The sequence below is a fragment of the Nannospalax galili genome, unplaced genomic scaffold (assembly GCF_000622305.1).
Source record: "Nannospalax galili isolate Female #2095 unplaced genomic scaffold, S.galili_v1.0 scaffold1272, whole genome shotgun sequence".
Lineage (NCBI taxonomy): Eukaryota > Metazoa > Chordata > Mammalia > Rodentia > Spalacidae > Nannospalax > Nannospalax galili.
This window is the reverse complement of record NW_008332402.1, coordinates 1340942-1362983: the sequence shown is the minus strand read 5'-3', so window position 1 is coordinate 1362983 and position 22042 is coordinate 1340942. Positions and strand designations below refer to the sequence as shown.

Genomic DNA, 22042 nt, shown 5'->3' with positions numbered 1-22042 from the left:
GTCAGGGCCGAGGGATGGTAGTGTAATGGATTTAATTCTGTTAATAGATCGAGTAAAGTGATGCTTTCTCGCTTTCTGGGGACACACAGCTGGGCCTTCCTAGGGAACTGGGTTGGAATCCCGCTCATTGCTCTCTCTCCCTCCCTCCCCCCACCCCCGTATTTGACTCTTGTTTCTCTACCTGCTGTATCCTCACGTTCACACTCTACCAGTTCCTGGGGGACTGCGGGATGGCTATGTGTGCATAGGCCCCACTGTCTCCTTTCCAAGACCTGTGTTGAACCCTTCCTATGTGTCACACCCTGTGCTACATGCTAGCTGCATATTTACTGCCTCATTGAACCTTCACAAGCACCTTGGCCTGTGGGTGTAGGAGTGTTTTGATCTTCATTTTGTAGATACAGTGCTATTCAGTGGCAAAGCTTCTTCGAGAAACCCTATCTGTCACAGCTTGAAAGCTCTGTGAACTTGGGCAAGTTGTGGAAAGACTGAGTTCATCACTCATAAAATGGGATTAACAATGCAGACCTCACAGTGTTGTATCAGTGAGGTAATTTGCTGACTACTTTGAGTAGTACCTGGTCCTGTGCAGACAGTGTTCACATGCACCGCAATATTTACTGTCTTATTCTTCCAGACTCCCCACCTTATCTTACACAGTGACACATGGAACCATCCATCTGTCAGACCTGATCCCACAGGATGCTTTCTGCTCACACACTTTCCCTGGCATGTATGTGTGCTGCCTGTTTTGGTAACAACCACCCTGTGTGGTGCCTGAGCAATCGACATGTGGCCAGTCTGAATTGAGATGTGCTGTAAGTAAAAGTTACATACTGGCCACCAAAGACTTGCTGTGAAAAAATGCAAAATATCTTACTAATACTTGTTATACCGATTGCATATTTACTATTTCCAATATATTGAATTGTCATTAGTTTTAGTTTAACTGTACTTTTGTACAATTATCTAGGAAATTCTGTCATGTGTATTCTGTATTCTGTTTCTTTTGGCCAACATTGCTATAGAGTTCTTTTCTATGCTTTTTTTTCTTGTCAGATTCCCAATGAGATTTTAGGATTCAGCTTTGATGGAGGACTCTCCCTGTGAGCAGGCGAGTGCCCGGGTTCCACTGGCATTGTGGGGAGAGTGTCATGGGCCTTTATCAGTTTGTCAAAGGTGTAGAGTAGCAGGCAGTGTTGGCCATGTCTTAGGAAAAGGTGGCCTCCTGGTTCCCAACAAGAAATACTGCCAGAGTGACTTGTAGGATGGAGTATCAACTGAGTGGATGGGGAGGTAATGCACCGAGCCTTTAGGTGTGCACCCCTTTCTCACCTGGCGTTAAGAGCTCCTGTTTCCGGAGTTTATGCAGCAGGGCCAAAGCAGGGCAAAGGGTTGGTAGGTTGTCTCTGTCTGCCAGAATAGATCATTCCAGGTGACCAGGGGTAAGGGGTAAGTGTGGGGGGAGGAGAATGGGGAGATCTTGGAACAGGAGCTGAGGGGGCTGGAGAAAAGGTTAGCTACTTTCTCCCAGAAGCAGGTAGAAGCCACCAGGGAAGGGCAGGAGACCTCATAGGGGTAAGCCACAAGGTACCCTCAGGAGAGACTGGGCCCTCTGTGTGAAGCCTTCAGCCTTGCTACAGACTTTAGGCTCTTCATGGGATGGAAGCCTTAGGCTAACAGTCTTCAAGTGGTGACCTGAGCTTAGAAAACTAGGCAAAGAACAGTGATAGAAAGGCCCTTCCCCTCATTTTCTAGACGTCTTAGAGTTTTCTCATGATTTAGAAAGAGATTGAGATTTCCTCCATCCTAGTGGAACAGAGCCTCAGAGGTCTTGAATTTAATGCATTTGATTTCATTTTATGTATTGAGAATACCGCAGTCCTCAGTCAAAGGAAGGTCAAATCCTTTGAGTACTTATATCTCATGTACATGGGTAATGAAAGCCTAAGAACTTGGTCTCTAAACTAGTGCTTTGCTTATTAAAGGACTCTTTTCTAGAGCTTTCTGAAGTGGAGACCAGGCATAGTGGTGGGACCATTGCTCTCTCTGGAGTGAAGCGAGTTCGCAGCCCAGTTTACTCTCACCATCGAACCCCGGAGCCTCTGAGGCACCCTGCAGTCAGTGAGCCACCAAACCCTACTAAGGCTACCTCCATACCATCTTCTGAGTCTATTCCTCTTCACCCCATTACTGCTGCAATGATGCTGGTACTGATGTTGCCTTCTGGGGAGCTCTGACTCTCTAAGAGGCCCTGAGCCATAGGTTCTACGGGTTGTTTTGTTTTATGAGATAATCTCGCTAGGTAGCTCAGGCTGCTTTCAACCTCAAAATCCTCTCACTGCAACCTCTGGATTGTTGGAATTATAGGCATGAGCCAGTATACCCAGCTCAGGTAATTTTTAAATGCATGCAAGTTTGTGAAATCCAGCTTTAGTGCAATACATGTGGAAAAGAAAATGCTGTGTGGAAGGTTTTAGTCCCAGGCGCTGCTCTCATCTGTCACTCCCACTTCTCCAGGGGTAACTTGTTAACTCCACATTGATCAGGAAACAGAGACTGCTGTGATATGTTGGATTCAAACAGTCTCCCCTTGGTAGGGAGATGAAGATGGAGACATCTTGGCCTCTATCCAAATAGATAGCACTACCAAGCACCTGCAAAACCAGATCCATCTCTTTCTAGTTATTTTCCCAGTTTCCACGGTTGGAAACTAAGGGTCTGAATGTGGCTTTAGAGAAAAATGTGATTTAGGCTGGATTTAGACATGGAAGGACAGTTCCTGTTGGCACTAAGGATCAGTGGTAACAGCTGCTGCCTCTCCATTAGGGGGGAGACAGAGGGAGAAGACAAGACCATAAAGGATGAGTCTGTATAGCCCCGACTCAGAAGCTGTCCCACCCAGCCTGAAGGACAGTGTGCGTGCAGGTGAGAGGGTAGGTTTTCAGGGCTCGTGTAGACAGATGCTGGTGGGAAAGGAGTAACCTCTAGATGTGAAGTGGGGAAGTGTGGATTTGTGGATGTGGCCCGGGTCTGTGAGATACGGCATTCGCTCTCCTCTGTAAGCACCTGGGTTTGATCTGTCTTTTTAGAGGACGCTATCCTCTCCTATCAACAAGAGCTCAAGGGACATTTTCCAGGGGCCCTTGTGAAAGAACATGGCCAGTGCTCTGGGCGCCTCCCCTGAGACTGTGTTCTCATACCTGGCTTGCCATTCTCTGTCTAGGAAGCTGCACTGTGCCCTTTGGGGATTAGAAGTTTTGACTGGTAGTACCTTGTGGGTAATAGACCTAGGAGCAAAAGCCATTATCTAAAGGACTCATAAGAGAGCTGAGGATCACCTTTCTGTTCCCCCCGCCCGACTCTTCAGCATAACAGCTGCCGATGGTGACGGGGAACAAGACAAGAAGGTGGCACAGGAGATGGTGACTGGACTGTGCGGATCGCGTCCTTTATCTTCTGTTCGCATAGCCGATGTTGCTGCAGTTCTTCTGTTTTTTTTTTTTTCGGTTTTATTTTTTGCCTTTTTCTTTTTTAAAAATATTTTATTTGCCTGGCATGGTGGTGCACACCTTTAATCCCAGCACTTGGGAAGCAGAGGCCAGAAAACCAACAACAAAAACATCCAAAACACTAGAACAGTGGCAGGTCAATGGTGACCATTAAAATATTGATTATAAAATATATATATATATATTATTTATTATTTTTCTTTTAAGTGTATGAGTGTTTTGCCTGCGTGTAGGTAAGTGTGCCCATGTTGTGCAATGCCTGTGGAGGTCAGAAGAGGGAGTTTTATTCCCTGGGACTGGAGTTATGGATGATTGTTAGCTGCCGCTGCCACATGGGTGCTGGGAATCGAACCTGGGTCCTCTGCAAGAGCAGCCAGTGTTTTAAATCACCGAGGGATCTCTCCAGCCCCTGCCTTTTATTTTTCTAGAGATTTTTATTTTATGTGTATGAATGTTTTGCCTGCATGTATGTATACGTACCACATGCATGCCTGATGTCTGAGAAAACCCAAAGAGGTGTCAGATCTCCTGGAACTGGAGTCACAGATGGTTGTGAGCCGCCATGTGGGTGCTGAGAATCGAACCTGGGTCCTCTGCAAGAGCAGCCAGTGTGCTTAACCATTATACCATCTCTCTAGCCTCTGTTTTTGCCTTTTAAAAACCCACTTATTGGGGATGGAGAGATGGTTCAGTGGTTAAGAGCACTGGCTGCTCTTGCAGAGAACCTGGGTTTGATTCCCACTTGGGGGCTAACAACCATTCTTAACTCCAGTTCCAGGGGAATCCGATGCCCTCTTCTGACCTCCGCAGGTATTGCAGGACATGGGTGCACTTACATACATTCAGGCAATACACTCATACATAAAATTTTTGAAATAAATATAAAAATAAATAAAACCCACTTGTTAAAGGGGCAGGGGCACTACCTCTCATTGCCCTAAGAGCCAAATAACAGTCAAACTTTAACAATGCCTGGGCATGAGACTAATGGAGAGAATGCCTAGGACCACCCTAAATGTTCTAGAGCCCCTTTCCTGCCTTATTGGCTCTCTTGGCTAACATTTTAGCTGCCAACTTCTTTTACGTCGTCAACTTTGAAAAACACTTTTTATTTATTATTTTTTATTTTATGTGTACAAGTATAGTAGAATAAATCGGCTTACATGTAATTTCTCTTTGCTAAAAGTAGTAAAACAAAATTAAAAAGAATAAAGGACCAGGGAATATTAAAGCATTGAGAATTTAGTCATCCATAAATAATTCATAGTTGACAGAAGTTTAGTAGCATTTAGCTCTGTAATTTGCAATGGTGGACCTAAGACACTCATCCAAGCTGCCACATGTCATGCTGTCTAACCATACTGCACTGCACCATCTACTTCTGTGGGTGTATTAAAGCTCACATGACCCTTGGCTAGCAGACAGCTTGTACGGAGTTCATACTAGGATACAAATATTTTCAGTTATTACTTATTTGACTTAATAATTAAAGCCTCTTTTTTTAAAAGAAGTTTCGGGGGGGTCTGGATATAGCTCAGTCATAAAAGCATGAAGACCTAAGTTTGAATCCCCAACACCCGTGTGAAAAGCCAGGCATGGTTCCACAAGTCTGTAACCCTAATGCCAGAGAATGGGTTGCGGGTAGAGGGAAGAAACAGATCCCTGAGGCTTGTGGGCCAGGCATTCTAGCTAATTGGTGAGCTTTTGGTTCAACAAGAGACCTGTCTTCAAAAAAATAAAGATGGGGGCTGGGGAGATGGTTTAGTGGTTAAGAGTGCTCACTGTTCATGTAGAACACTCAACTTTGGTTCCCAGCACCCATGTCAGGCACCTCACAACTACCTGTAACTCTGGCTCCAGGTGATCTAACACCCTCTTCTGGTACCCACATGTACCCACATGAATGGGTGAGTGTACACGTGCACGTGCACATACACACAAACACACACAGGTGCACACACACAATTTTTAAAATATTAAGTGGATATCAGTCCAGGAAAGACTCTTGATGCCCACTTTGCCATACATACCCACATGCACACATGCATACACCCACACTAACAAGGACATACACCACACGCACCACACATAAAACATAAAAGATAGACAAGTGACGATTTGTTTGTTTTCTTTTTTTTCAGTGTTTAGAAATGAAACACTTCCTCTAGCCTTTTGATCTTGACCTCAGGGAGACAAAACTAAAATTACCTCAGAAGCAAAGGGAGCCTAGAATTCAGGTCAGTCACATCCGAAAAGACTTCATATCATTGAGTTAAACAGGACATGAACAAGCCATTGTTTGTCATGTCGCAGAAAAGGGAAGGATGAGAGTCCTGGCTACCCTTGCAGGCTGGGCTTGTACCATCCTGTGCCTGGCTTCCTGCTTGTCTGCCTTTTCCCATGGTGCCAGCCCCATGGCATGTGAAGACATGTGGCCCAGGCACATCCAAGCTCAGCCCCAGCACCCCAGCACCTACCACGTCACCATCCACATCAGCAGGTCTTTCTTGCCTGCTGACAAGATTCCAGGTACGTATGTGAGAGTCTTAGGGGACCCCAAGACATAGTGGAATGTTCCAAATTGTGTTTGTCCCAAGATGGAGCTTCCTGAATTAAAGTGTGGCTTAGTCCCAGGAAGCAAGTGATCAGTCAAAATTAAACATGATGTTTTTGTACCATGAAAACCACACAGTGCCTAATGCCTATATTGACAGTAATCTCTATCAAAGAGAACACAGTGACATTATCACAAAAGATCATTTATCATTTCCGTATAATACAAATTTATCTTATCACAGGCATAAATATGTTTATCCTGAACAACCTTTATGTATAATCTTACATTTCCTGGGTCACAGTTCATCACTGAGGGAGCCCAAGGTAGGAAAACAGATCAGGAACCTGGAGGCAGGATCTAGAGCACAGGCCATTGAGGAATGCTGTTTACTAACTTGCCTCCCTGGCCTGTGTAATTTTATAACTAAAATTTATCTATCAATGAATACTTCAGTGAGAAGATGAATATGCTAATTTTCTTAGATATAGTAACTATTTCACTTATATCCTGTATACCATAGCATCATCTTATACCCTGTGGATAAATGCAGTTAAAAATAAAGATAAAGGGGCTGGAGAGAGGTCTCTGGTTGTGCTGGATAGCTTTAGTTGTCCCCTTGACACACCTGGGTTGAGGAAGCCTCAGTTGGGGAATTTCCTTCATTGGACTGGCTTGTGGCCATGTCTTTGGGGCATTTTCTTGATAAGTGATGTGGGAAGGCCCAGCGCACTTTGGGTGGTCCCTCCCCTGGGCAGGTGGTCCTGTGTTATGTAAGAAAGCAGGCTGAGCACAGGCCAGGGAGGCAAGTTAGTAAACAGCATTCCTCAATGGCCTGTGCTCTAGATCCTGCCTCCAGGTTCCTGATCTGTTTTCCTACCTTGGGCTCCCTCAGTGATGAACTGTGACCCAGGAAATGTAAGATAAAAAAAAAAAACCCTTTCCTCTCCGAGTTGGTATTGGTCAGAGTGTTTTGTTGCAGCAATTGAAGGCAAACTAGAACTGTGGTTAAGAGCACTGGCTACTCTTGCAGAGGACTCATCGGATTCCCAGCACCCACATAGCAGCTAACAACCATCCTAATTCCAGTTCCAGGAGACCAGATGCCCTCTTCTGACCTCCGCAGGCATTGCAAAACACTGGTGCACTTATGTACATGCAGGCAATACACTCACACACACAAAATAAAAATAATAAAATATTTTTAATTAAAAGAATAGAAATAAATACTCAGCATTCATGAAGCCCTGAATTCAATCTTCAACATAAACAAATAAGCAAACAAAACAGCTCCTGTTGACCTCAAATCGTTTTTTTATTCTGTCTCTATAAATTTTCTTAGGCTGCGTCTCTCACTTCACAAAAGTGAAGTCACTTATTTGTTGCTTTGCCTCTGACTTATTTCAGTTACTGTGTTTTCAGGGTCTGTTGGTTATGCCCTGAGAGTTAAATGGTTTACAGGCCTGCACTAGTGAGTAACTACCCTAACTTTTCTATAGTCCTGCCAGACCCAGTTACCATCTGTCTTAGTTTGTTCTTCATTGCTGTGACAAAACACTCTGACTACTACCAACTTGGGGAGGAAAGGGTTTATTTTATCTTACATATCCCAGGTCACAGTTCATCTGAGAGCCCAAGGTAGGAACTCAGAGCAGGAACCTGGAGGCAGGAGCTGGAGCACAGGCCATGGAGGAATGCTGCTTACTGACTTGCTCCCCTGGCCCCTGCTCAGACTGCTTTCTTATGCAATCCAGGCCCACCTGCCCATGGGTGGTACCACCCACAGTGGGCTGGGCCCTCTCACATCAAGAAGATGCCCCTCAGACATGGCCACAGGCCAGTCCAATAGAGGAAATTCCCCAGTTGAGGCTCCCTCAACCCAGGTGTGTCAAATTGACACTAAAGCTATCCAGCACAATTGACCCCTTGTCAACTTGGCACACAAACATCACTATTAAACCATAAACTTTCCAATTTTTGTCCCCAAGAAATGATGTTAATATCACAACATAAGACAGTACAATATATATATGCCGTCCCATGTCAGAGACCAACAGGAAAGGGTCAAGGAACAGAAGAAAAGAAAAGGAAAAAAAACCTAGCCATTTAATTTTAAGGTAAAATTCTAATTATATACTACTGGCTCCAATTTAGTTAAGTGGACTATTTTAACAGTAAGGAGGGTGAAGATTTTCATGAATCTAACTACAAATAGAGGAAAAATGAGTTTTAGGGTTAGCAACAAGTACTTTCTACTCTGCCTAATAAAATTATACATGCATGTTTCTTATGACTGGACAAGTTCATTTCCAGTAATATGCCTTAGCAAAACTCACATCATTAGACAGAAAAAAGCACAGCAGAGACCCAAAAGTTCAGTGCCTTGCTACAATGGGAGGAAGATAACCCACACCTACTATGCCCTCCAAGGCTCAGGGACTTTTGTGGAAGAGGTTGGCAGAAAGAACATAAGAGCGAGAGGAATGGGTGGAGTGTTAACAGGAAGTGTCCTCCAACCACTATGCAGCAGGCTATAGTCACACCTATTTCACACACACATCAAGGAGTCGAGGGAGGAGTCAGTTATCCTTCCCACCCAATCAGTCGACCTTAGCTGCATGTGGGTGAGGGGCAAAGAATATATATATCCTGCTTCCAGCTTGAGATAGAGGCTCGGGTCCCCTCTGTGTGCTGACCCTGAGGAAATACCTCGCAGAAGACTTCACCTCAGTGATGCTGGTCTCTTGTTATTTACAGCTGATTTTTCAGCCCCAGCTAACCAGCATCAATTGTCCCAGTAAAGCAAAGGTTTTGCTTCAGGTTCTGGTCTCTTCTTAATCACAGCTGATTCTTCAGCCCCAGCCTAGCAGAACACACAGATTCTCAATCCAAAATCTCTCACGAACAGCCCTGATAGTCTCCACTTCCCTTTGAAACTTTATAAGCCAGGCCTCCTTTGTCTACAACTCTTTCAGCATAACTGTTCCAAGCTCCACAACAACAAACTCTGAGCACGCAATAGCTTTTCCAGGCCAAAGTTCCAACACTTCCACAGTCCTCCCCAAAACACCAAGGTCAGGTATGTCACAGCAACATCCGACTTTCTGGTATCAATTTCTGTCTTAGTTTGTTTCTCCATTGCTGTGACAAAACACTCAGAACAATACCAACTTAGAGAGGAAAGGGTTTATTTAGCTTACATCTCCCCAGTCACAGTTCATCACTGAGGGACCCCAACATGGGAACTTAGGACAGGAATCTGGAGGCAGGAGCTGAAGCACAGACCATGGAGGAACGCCACTTACTGGCTTGGTCCCCTGTTCTTATGCAACACAGGCCCACCTGCCCAGGGGTGGCACCACCCAGAGTGGGCTGGGCCCTCCCACATCACTCATCAAGAAGATGCCCTCAGACATAGCCACAGGCCAGTCCAATAGAGGCAATTTCCCAGTTGAGGCTCCCTCAACCCAGGTGTGTCAAGTTGACACTAAAGCTATCCAGCACACCATCATACATGGTATTTGCCAATACAATAGACATGAAATAACACCTCATTTTAAAATACTTTTTATTTTCTATTATTTATTTATTTGTGTGTGTGCGTGTGCACGCACACACGCACACACACACACACACACACACACACACACACATGGCGCCATACACATGTGGAAGTCAGAGGACAACGTTGGAATTGGTTCTCCCTTTCCATCATATGGATCCCAGGGATCAAACTTAAGTCATCAGGCTTGACAGCAAGCACCCTTTCTTGCTGAGCCATTATGCTGGCCTGTAAATACTTTTTAAATGACGACTGAGCTTCTTGTTTTATTTTCTGTTTGTGTTATTTCATCATTTGGTAGTGGTATCATCTTAACCTCATATATATTTATATAAACATTTGCTTAAGTATAATAATTTTACCTTTCATATATAAATACATATAGCTCACATGTAGGTAAGTACTCCACCTCCGAGATACAGCCTTAGCACTTAACTTCATATATTTATCTGCATTGTATGTTACAAATAATTTTCTTAGCCTATCATTTGTATTTTGAGTTCATCTACATTCAAACTTTTTAAATATAGCAAACTTTATTCCTCTTGTTTTTCTAGTTTGAACTCTGTCATAGTTGTGTGGGGGGTGGTATGGTGAATAAGTCCTTAAAAATGTGTAATTGATAGTGAAAGTGTAAAACCCTAAACAAAGCTCAGAGTGGTCATTCTAACTGTATAGACATTCACTGAGGGACTGGAGCGACGGCTCAGTGGTTAAGAGCACTTGTTGTTCCTGCAGAGGATCCAGGTTCAGTTCTCAGTGTCCACGTGGTGGCTAACAACTGCCTGTAACTCCAGTTCCAGGGGATCCACTGCCCTCTTCTGACCTCTTCAGGCACTAGGGATGCACATGGTACATATGTACAAATAGACAAAACACATATAAACATACATGTGTGGTCCATAGAGGCCGAAGAGGACATTGAATCCCCTGGAGCTAGAATTACAGACCATATTGAGCTGTCTGATGTGGGTGCTGGGAACTGAACTCAGATCCTCTGGAAAACCAACAAGTGCTCTTAACGTCTAAGGTGTTCTCCAGCCCCTTTACAAACCTTTTATCCAAATGGAGTTTATTTTGTCGTGAAATTTGACTTCAACTTCTTTCCCCCAAATGAACTGTTCGCTTTTGAGGGGAGGGTTGGCTTTTAGCTTTGAAAATATCTGTGTAAAGGCAGTACTAGAACTGAGTGGAGATTGACCCCCTGAATGGCTGCTTTCTGTTGTAGTGTTGGTGAGAAGCAGTCGTGATTTCATGGGATTTCTGCTGCAAGCTCGGACAGTGGCTGACCACCAGCTCACTGGCACTTCTGTCTTCATTCCTCCTCATTCTAAACTGATGACTTGTTTTGAAGAGGCCGACACTGTCACTCGTTCTGGCAAGTCCCTGAAGAGGAACTTCTCATTCATGTGGAAGGCCCCTGTCCAGCTGTGGGGAACATTTGATTCCTGTAGGAGAATCTACTTTGGGGGATGGTTCTCCCTCCCCTCCTTAGATCCCTGATCTCTCCACTTTAGTAGAGGCACAGGGTCCCTGTAGCTGCTTACACTAGGGAGCTTATACAGAGAGTAACTACAACAAAATCCTGTCCCAAACCCTCCCTGTGCTTTTATCCACAGCCCTAGAGCATGATGCTGCCCTCCTTCCTGGTGCACATGAATCTTGGCCGACCTTTGCAAAATTATGTCCACAGGATGAATGAACAAGTAGCACAGAAAAGGGAAAATGGGGTGATAGGCAGAGGTGGATGGGCAGATGGGCATGTCCCTGGCCCTAGGGAAAGTCACCTTAGGCTCTGTGCCTTGGCCTGCCCTCTGTCAGAAGGGCAGAATAAGATGAGCCTGGTGGCATGCACCTGCAGTCCAGCTAGTCAGGAAGCTGAGACATGAGGGTCGCATGAGTCCAGGAACTTGGGCCAGCTCCGAAAGAAAACAAACAGGGCTGGGGAGATAACTTAACCAGTAATGTTCTTTCTGGGCAAACATGAGGATCCGAGTTTGGTTCCTAGAACCCACATTAAAAAAAAAAAAAAAAAAACAGTTGGGTATGGAAGCCCACTCGTAATCCCAGCACTGGGGAGGCAGAGGCAGGCAGATCGATCCCTGGGGCTCACTGGCCGCCCAGTCTGGGCAAATCGATGAGTTCCAGGTCAGTGAGAGACCCTGTCTCATAAAAAACGAGGAGGACAGCATCTGATGAATGACACTCAAAGCTTACCTGTGACCTCCGCACCCACATGAACATGTACACCCCACACACATGAAAAGCGCACACCCGGATACAACACATAAAAGAACAACAAAAAATGGTATAATAATGTCACCGTGTACTTCATAAGGTTGTATAAGGATGAAAAAAGGGGTTAGGTTAGAGCTTCACCAGTAACGCCAGTCATATGGCATATAAAAACAGCACTACATATAGCACTGTGCTACTCAAAGGGAGGCATTAGTTTTACCATTCTTTTTGATACTGTGTTTACCAAGAAACAGATTTTTTTTTTCCTGAACACAGTATGCATTCCTCATTTTAATTCCCTCTCATGGACATAGTTGAAGGAGGCTGGGCTTGAAGATGGACCCTGAAGACCATGTGATCCCCCTTTCAGGATTTCCCCTCCCTACTGGGAGCCTAAGAGCTGAAGTTTATGGCTCACCCCCAGCGCCCTCCTCCATCTTTCCTGCGGGTCCCTTGCAGTAGACAGGATAGGTAGAAGGAAAAAGAGGAAACCCTGGGTCCTTGTGTGCTGGCCTGTTTTCCAGGTTGATGCCAACTCATGGTGTAATCCAGCCTCCACGGTGGCTTGGGATGTTGTCTGATGCAGAGGACTCAAGGCTTGAAGTCTTTAAATATATGTGGTCACTTTTATTTCCCAAGCCCTTCCATTCGTGTTTTTAAACTCACCATCACATCCACTATGTCCTACCTAGGTAGTGCTTCAGAGCTGTTGTCTTCATGTGACAGAAAAAGGAGCTGGGTCACTCGTCAGAGGCTTCTCCAAAAATCCTTGCCAATGTTACCTCCACTGGGTCTGGAAGCCCGCAAGCCCAAGACCTGAAACTATGGCTGACTTGTCCCTTGGCTCCCTGGGTGACCTCAGCTGCATTTATCACACTGCCACCTCTGCCTTCTGAATTCCCTCAGTGAGACAGTAGTCCCTGCTTCGGAGGAAATCTGGCAGTATAACGCACATCATGTTTGCGAAAGCAATTCATACTGAAGACAAATATTGTGTGTCCAAAATACTGTTTAGACAGTAATGACTTATCTCTAATCTTCAATAGTACCTACTATGACAATCATGCAATTTTTTTAGTAGAATTACAAATTTTTGAGCATAGGCTCTCAGTATGTAATCCAGGCTGGACTTGAGTCCCCCTGACTCTACCTCTGAGTGGTGGAAGCACGGCGCAATCCACCATGCCTGGCTCATGAATTCCTTAATGATGTGATTAACAGTGGATCAGTGGTAACCGATAAAGCTGAAGATGAAAACCTTTCATTTGAGTCTGAACAGCTGAAGAGATCCTTTGGCCCAAATGAAGGATTTTTGGTCTAGTTTGGTTTTTTGTTTGGGGAGATCTTATGCAAATGATCTACTCTTGATGCCTGTATTAATTCAGGAAGGCAACCGATTGATGCAGAATTCCCCTAATTATCCGTAGCTATTGGTTTTTAGTTTCTAAGAGAATGAAGTCGCTCAAAGGGGAATAAGCCAGTCCCTGCCCGGTTCTATTCGGACTCTTGTCCTGTTTCTGTCGTGCTCTGTCCTTGCTGTTGGGATGGTCCTGGGTGTTACCCAAAGACAGTCTGGGAATTGCTGCTTTCTGTTTCTGCAGTTTATCGGTTGTCCGGTCGTATTTTGTTTACTGGACCAGGATTGAATCATGTGTTGTGTCTCAGCAGACACACAGCAGAAGCTCCTCTGCCGACCTCCACCACACGCAGCCCAGGTCACCAGCGCTAACCCCTTGGCACAGGTTGGATGCTACTGAAGGAACTGCCCCACGTACTATTTGCCACTGTGCTCAGAGCCTGGCTCTCGTCATTATTTTATAGTGATCTCTTTCCACTTACCTCTTATTATTGCCAGTTTCCTGTCCCTACAAAACAGGCAAAATGTGCCTGCCATGGTCCACTGCAGCTGCTTCTAGGACATGACGGTGCTCGGAGAACGAGGGGCCACTTGCTCTCTCTGTCTTGTTGCAACAAACAGACTTTGTTGATGGGACCTAACAAATTAAGTTGAATTATTAAGTTAGAACTATGCTGTGAGACCAGAAGAAAGCACATGCCTGCGCTCTGTGTGCCTCCTAGGCAGCACAGTGTTTCAATGTTGGCCTTCCTTTGGGGAAGCTAGGAGACCACAAAGAAACAAGCTGCCTCCCCTTCCCCCGCCCCCCCTCCTCCTCCTCCTTTCTCCTTCTCTTCCTCCTCCTCCTCCTCCTCTTCTTCCTCCTCCTCCTCCTTTCTCCTCTTCCTCCTCCCCTCTCTCTTTTTCTTCCTCTTTTTTCCTCATTCTCCTCGTGCTGTTGTAAAAATATCCATCCAGTTTTAAAAATATACTTGTTTGGTTTTTTTTGAAATAGTCTCCTGTATCCCAGGCTAACCCGACCTCGCTATGTGACCAAAGATGACCTTGAACCAAATCATCCTGCCTCCATCTCTTAAGTACTAGGATTATAGGCATGTATCACCATGCCAGATTATTCAAAGAGATTGAAACCAGGGCTTAATGTATACTAGACAAGCACTCTACCAACTGGGCTAGCTCCCATTCAGTTTTTGTTATTTTCCATAGTAGGAAAATGGTTCTTTGCAGCCTAGGCTAAAGGAGTGTGAGGAATGAGAGTGCTTTACTGGGAATCAACTTTTCCCTAGGTCAGCACATGGTTTTATATTTCATTGACCCAGGAACCTCTGAAAAATGGAAGCAAAACTGCCACGAAGGATGGCACATGCCTTTAATCCCAGCCCTCAGGAGGCAGAGGCAGGTGGATCTTTGTGAGATCGAGGCCAGTCTTCCACAAAGTGAGTTTCAGGCCAGCCAGGGTACCAAGGAGACCTTCTCAAAAGGAAGAAGAAAAGGAGGATTTTATATTTCATTGACCCAGGAACCTCTGAAAAATGGAAGCAAAACTGCCACGAAGGATGGCACATGCCTTTAATCCCAGCCCTCAGGAGGCAGAGGCAGGTGGATCTTTGTGAGATCGAGGCCAGTCTTCCACAAAGTGAGTTTCAGGCCAGCCAGGGTACCAAGGAGACCTTCTCAAAAGGAAGAAGAAAAGGAGGAGAGGAAGAAGAGGAGGAGGGGTCTACACGCAGGCAACACAGTCATACACATATATAAAATGAAAGTAAATAAATAAATCAATTAAATAAATTAAAAGATAGATAAAACAAGAAAAGAAGGAAGATAGCCAGCGGCAGGAAGAGGGTGAGGGAGAGCAACAGGGAGGGAGGGAGGAGGGAGAGAGGAGGAGGGGGAGGAGGAAAAGGAGGAGGAGGAGGAGGAGGAGGGATTCAAACAAACAGTCCCCTAATCTGCTACAGGATGTTTGGTTTACCTGAAAATTCTTATAATTTGGCCCTTCTAATCATTTATTTCTTCCTAAGGCTTTGAGCAAATATACTCATGAAAATATCCAATGACTTGTTTCCACAGAATCTGGTCCTTAACTGTCTCTCATTTTCCTTTATTCTTCCCTTAATTCCTTGCTAATACATTAAGTACAGAACTCAACCAGAGCCCTACTTCTGCTCAGGCTAATAGACTCAGCCACAGATGTAATTAACAGTGTATCAATAACAGCCTCCCTCCCTTCCTGCTTTTGCCCCCAAACCTTTTCTTTTCTCCTGCTGCTCAGCATAGCCCCTCCAGCCTTTTTCCACCAAGTCATCCTTAAAGTAAAGATTGCAGGTTCTGAGAGTTGGCCTGGAGCAAACCCTGCGTACCTGATCCACATTTAAAGTCACATATCTCATTTCACAAATCAGGCAAATGTTGCACTCTAATCCATGCCATAACAAGATCTGCTTTAATATGGACGCTGATGAGAATGAGGCTTCAAAAGCAGGCATCGCACCGAGCCATCAGCTCCTTGGCTGCCTGACTCACCTACTAGGAAACTTGGTACCACCCTGGAGCCCCAGATGTGAGCCTAGGCAGCTGACAGGGTGAGATTATTGTGCCGTCCACTTTCCTCTCCTCTGGTCCTGCTGTTTCTACCCATTCAGCTACATAAATTCTAGTGATTCCCAAAGGAAAAAGGACTGTGTGTATCTAATAAAGTGCAAAATCTCTCTCTCTCTCTCTCTCTCTCTCTCTCTCTCTCTCTCTCCTTCTTGAGACAGTGTCTCCCTGTAGCCACAGCTGGCCTGGAACTCACTATGTGGCCACCATCTCACAGAGATCCACCTGCCTCTGCTTCCTGAGCGTTGAGACTAAAGACGTGCACCACCATACATAGCTTGCAATAATATCTTAATAAGAAGAAGATTTAGTTGGTAAAAATTATGATTTATCAAAACTGAAGAAAAGTGTTGTTCTGTATAGTCTGGAGAGTGATCTGTGATAGTTGCATTTTTGGTTTTGAATGAGTGATTTTTTTAATATATATAGCAAGTCAAAGTAAAAGAATAAATAGTAAGGGAGGGAGGGATGAGTAGGTAGGTAGATGATAGAGAAGGGAGACCCTATCTCAAAAATAAATAGATTAGATAAATGATTGATTGATTGATGATTAGATAGATAGATAGATAGATGATAGATAGATAATAGATAGATGATAGATAGATAGATGATAGATATAGATGATAGATAGATAGATAGATAGACAGATAGATAGATAGACAGACAGATGGATGGAAAAATATCATCAAATCTGGCACTCAAAACATTCACCAGAAATCAACCGGAGAAGCCCTTTAAAGGCAGTCAGCTGGCATACCATAAAGAGTCCCTGGCAGAGCAGAGTGTCCCTTTGGGTGAGGCGATAGATAGATAGATAGATAGATAGATAGATAGACAGATGATAGATAGATAAAGAGTCCCTGGCAGAGCAGAGTGTCCCTTTGGGTGAGGCATCTAAGTGAAAGAACAAACAGCAGCAGGTAGAGATAACAAGTCAGGCACTGAACCCCCACGGCTGAACTTCAGCTTCTCTTTCCCATCACTGTACGCACTTTTATATCATGGGACAAATAATAGTAACCACTGCTGGGAACAGTTTGCTTTCTAGCTCTTCTCAAGGGCACGATGTTTTCACTCTTGGGCTGTTTTGTAGTTCTCTTCCTTCCCTATCACAGAGTCGGGGGGGGGGGTCAGTCCATACCCAGATGAAGGGCCTTGGAGGACACCTTGAGACAAATGGGGTCTGAAATGGGGCTGGGAAACCCTGATCCCAGAGTCAGTTCCTCAGTGAGCTCAAACAACACATGGTGATTTACCAATATGATGAGCATTACAAGAGTAGATAAGGTTTCTAAAACACATCTGCCAGCGCACCCTCAGGACACCTTAGGGGCCTGCACCATCCCATTAGGTATCGTCATACCTTCCTTCTGACATTACTCAAACCAAACCATTCCTTAGTTTACATGACTTCCAAGACGCATTTCAAATGGCTCTTTGGTGAAACCTTTCCTGTGATTCTTGGTAGACAAGTGCCTTAGTTTAGGCTACTAGAGCAAAATGCCTTCTTTGGGGAAATTTTTCAAACAATAGAAAGGTAGTCTCTGTTCTAGAGGCTCGGAAGTCCAAGGTCGAGCTTCAGGTAGTATCTGTCCGGTGACGGCCAGATGGTAGCCTAGAGACAGTGCCTTCTACATATCCTCCCACGGAAGAAGGCATGAACACACTCCCTCAGACCTTTTTATAAGGGGACTAACCCCTGGTGACCTGTTCACTGCCTACTGACTCCATTCCTTATTACTATGGAACTGGGGTTAGGTTTCAACGTGGATTGGGCTGGGGGTAGTATATTCATACTGTAGAAATAGGTAATTCTTGTTTAGCTCTGGTGGCAAAGTGCTCATCACATTGTAGTTTTCATGGTTGGACATACAAGGATCTCTCTTCTTAGATACTGAGTTTAGGGGTGATTCCAGATCTGCATGATTTTCTGCATTCCTAGCCACCACAGCAATGCTCACACACAGTGAGCCTGTGGGAAATAGCCAAGTACATGACAGGTGAGGCAGGAACTCCAGGCTGTCCATTTATTTTGTGTGCCTGAGCTAAGATATTCTTTTTCTCAATGTTTCTGCATGATGAAAACATTGAAACAAAAGATCACAATAAATGGCCAGAGCAACTTCTTCCAACTTCAACACCTTCACTGTCAACACCACCTGTCATTCGGTTTTCACTGTAGTCAACCCTCAAGTGCGTGTTGCCTATGTGCCAAGCACGGGGCTTCTCTCATGCTTCCGTACTATTATTAGCTCCATTCACAAACAAAGACATTAATTCTCAAGGAGGACTTGCCTAGAGTTAGAAATTAGCCAAGTGAAGCATGAACCCAGATGATAACCTGCCTCTGCAGTGTGTTCTTGCCCACTGGCTGCCCTGTGTCCAACTATTTCCGTTGCTTTGGGACTTCACATTAGTCAGATATTGATAGTGGAGGGCAGTGGAGGTTAGTGATTTTGGCTCTACCTACAGCAGATGCCCAAGTAATTATCATCTTCAGAGAAACTTACAGTATTAGTATTATGGCAAAAATAAATCTGGGACCTTAAAAATATGATTTGTATGCCAGGTATGGTGGCACACGCCTTTAGTCCCAGCACTGAGGAGGCAGAGGCAGGCGGATCTCTGTGAGTTCAAGGCAAGCCTGATCTACATAGTGAGTTCCAAGCCAGCTGGTGCTACAGGGGAACCCTGTCTCAAAAAGACAAAAACAAATATTTCATTAGCTGGGCGTGGTGGCACAAGCCTTTAATCCCAGCACTGAGGAGGAGGTTGAGGGACGTGGATCTCTGTGAGCTCAAGGCCAGCCTGGTCTACATAGTGAGTTCCAGGCCAGCTGGGGCTACAGGTAGACATATATATATATATGTGTGTGTGTGTGTGTGTGTGTAGTGGGATTTTTTTTCCATTTAAGAACAGATTTTGGTAGAGATTTAAAAAAATGAATAATACAGGGAACAGTCCAGTTGTCTCTATATTTCTTCTGTGGTGGTTATTAAGCATTCACAAATCCAGAAGTGCCAGAGACATCCTCTTTAAGAATAGGGCCTTATATTACTAGGCAGATCATTTTAACATTGGCACATCTGAGTGGCTCAAATTTAATGATTTTCTTGAAAGCACAGTGGAGTCCCCACTATTTATCCTGTTGTCGTAGTTGTTTATTCCAGTCAATACAGGAGAAATATACTCTGTCTCTATAGGTATCTTCAGACCGCCACTTGGCTTCCACAGAAATGCTCAGATGTCTTTGCTTTTGCATTACAGGATCTGCAGATGAGGACATGCCAGACTCTGTTCTTGCTAATATTAAGGTGACAAAGTTGCCTGAGGATGCAGAGACTCTGTCTCTAACACCTTCACACACATCTACTGTAAGCAGCAATGGTCAGCAACCCAGTGGAGAGAGTAACCCAACCCTAGAACCATCCCTGGATATCCACAGGCTGGAGAGGCTTGTGGCCCTCAGGAAAACTTCCCCAGAGGGCTTTGTCTCCAGCCCAAGCACCCAGCATAGGTAATAGTTGATGAGATCAGCCATTAGATGGCACGAGGGTAACAACTGGGGTGCTTGTTTAGGAATCTAACAACAACAACAAAAAAATCTTGTCCAAATTTATTCTTAAGTGTATGATGTATCTTCATGGTATTAGAGCTACTGGTCAAAATGAATTCATTTTTTCAGGGAAACTGAATTCTGAGATGTGCGTACTAAATAAAATATACTTTTAAATTCTTAATATAATATATAAATGTATATTTTATGTTAGGTACCAAATGAATGAGAGTATTTCTTGAGTTCTCCACTGCTACCCGTATACCCCCCAACTTTCCCCTCTGCCATCCACACTCAGGAGTTATTCCAGGGAGATCTGTTTTCATGAAAACATACAACTTTGGTGGAAAACATTGCTTTTGATTTCAAATACTTTATGAATCCCTCTCAGCCCTCCAGTTCCTCCCTTTAGGACTCAGGGTGCTATAAACTTTAATTCTTTGGAAACTTGTCTGTCCTTGGATAAAGGTGAACAGGAAAGAATGTGTGCTGGGGATGGGGTTGAGGTTGTCTTTTGACCCCAGAGTGGGAAGAGTCAGCTTTGGAAAAGAATGCTATTAGCCTAGGGGCTGAAGTCAGAGAGAAGGCCAGGGTGGTATACGCAGTGTCCTCGTCCTAATCAATGCCAGCCCTTCCCATCTAGGCAGTGTTTCTGAGTTACCAGCAACTGCAGAAAATTTATGGTTTTAGTGATTTGCTTTCCCACTTAGTCTTGGTTAATAATCTTTCTCTCGTCTCCCGCTCCTTTCCATCTTTATAACACTGGCCTCAAAACACCATGTGTGGTCCCAGTGGTTAGATCAATGGGCAATATAAAATGTACCTGCCTGCTGATTTACTCGTCCTTTGACATCTCAGAAAGAACACAAAATAAAACATGGTATAATATTCCTAGTTAAATTTATTGGAACCTACAGTAAGATTAAAAGATCTTTCCTGCGCATGGCCTGCCATAAAGAGACACCCTCAGAGCTTTCAGTCATCAGGAATGACAGAATCCTCTATTTGGATTTGGAAGCCTCTTAAGGGACCCCATAGTTATCCTTGTAAGTAGCTCCCACGCTCTGTGTGGGGTTTCCATTAGTTACCCCATCCATATCAATGACAAATGCATATTTATCTACTTGGATACTTGGCTGTGCACTCTCTAAGGAGCAGCAAGAGGCTGCCTTCAGCTGCTGCCTGGGAGTCTTTAAGGAACACAGGTGAGTTGCAAGTCTTGGGGCGACTTGTGGTAAGATCGGCTTCTTTTTTCTTTTTTAGGATAAGATGACAGCCTCTAACAGGTCCATGATGGAGCCTACCCTGTACCCTGACCGTCTTTCTAAGCCTCAGCACCTCTGGTTCCCTGAAGCGTTCACTAGGAACAGGGCCTGGGTAGCCAACCCAACCCCTGACTTCCACACCTCTGACATTTCCAGGAGCCAGTCAGAGGCATCAAAGCTCTCCGCCAGCTTTTCATCTGAGTCCAGAGTAGAGGAGAGGACTGCGAAGGGTGGCATGGGATACTTTAGCAAGACCAAACTAAGGCCTGAAATTGGACTTGAGGGAGTCAGTGCCTCTTTGGAGCTCCATCTCAGGTCCTCCCAGCTCGGACTCCTGATTTGCCTTTCGGCTGCCCTGGGCATGGCCCTGGCTGCTGGCCTTTGCTACCCGCATACTCAGTATTGCCACAAGCGGAGAGAGGTGTCCTTCAGCGAACCTCCTACGGATGCTGTTGCCAGGAGTGACGCTGGGGAGAATGCGTGTCAGGAAGGTGGAGGGAAGCAGTTTTGTCTTGGTTCAAGCAGAAGGCTTTCTCCTTCTATGGGGAGTAAGAAAACAGTCCTCTGAGGACACCCTCGGACCGGGTCCCTCCTTCCGTGGCCTCCATAGAGTATCTTAGTCAAAACTGAGTTAATGAGAATTCCTGATGAGGCCTGGGACACACTGCGCCTCCTGCCAGTGTGCAGTCAGCAGAGGAAAGCGCGAAAGGACAGGTTTATCAACAGAGGGAGTTCCTCCAGCTTTGTTGTCTTAACATCTGTAATTTAGCTTTTTTTTCCCCTCTTGCAATTAGATGTTCTGTTTGAAGAGTTAAACTCAACACAATGAATATTGTATAATCCGCTCATTAACTAGACTCCTGTGGCCACTAAGCTTCCTCTGTTGCCTTGAGGAACCGGCTGAAATAGGCATTCTGTCCTCCTCAGTGTCTCAGCCTTATCTCCTCAAACCCTTTGAAAAAAGTTGTGTTGGATTTTTAGCTCTTGCAAGGGGGAAAAAAGCTGCATCCCTTCACTTTGCCTCTCTAAACCAACCCGAAAGGAGTTTTCCTTTTCTAACTTGAGTTGAAAAACTAGGTGGAATCAGAACCAGTGGGCCAGGTGAAGGGGAGGGTAGTCTGTCTCCCTGGAAGCACAGCAGCCTGGCAAATCTGCTGTGGGAACTCATCCAAAGCAAGCATAGTTTTAGAGAGTTTGATGGAACACATCCTTGGGAACACGTATATGAGGTGCACAAGGTCATCAGCCCTAGGGTGGGACAAGCCTTTCTGTCACGTGTAATGAACATGGGATTTCCCAGGCATTTACACTTGATGAAGGACTGGCTTTTCCCAGCAGCTTGCAGGCAGTGCTGTCTTTTGCCAAAGGTCAGGCTAAAAAATGACCTTATCTTCAGAGTC

The 22042-nt window shown here is 44.9% G+C and overlaps 1 protein-coding gene across 1 annotated transcript; it reads left to right on the top strand.

Annotated features, from left to right (window-relative positions):
• The first annotated feature begins 5836 nt into the window (after positions 1–5836).
• Positions 5837–21210, top strand: Reeld1 (reeler domain containing 1). Its single transcript, XM_029560808.1, is given in 9 exon segments — positions 5837–6041; positions 10857–11058; positions 13438–13608; positions 19025–19083; positions 19086–19338; positions 19790–19883; positions 20641–21116; positions 21118–21167; positions 21170–21210. Coding segments are annotated over 9 exon segments (1551 nt in total).
• Positions 21211–22042: the final 832 nt, after the last annotated feature.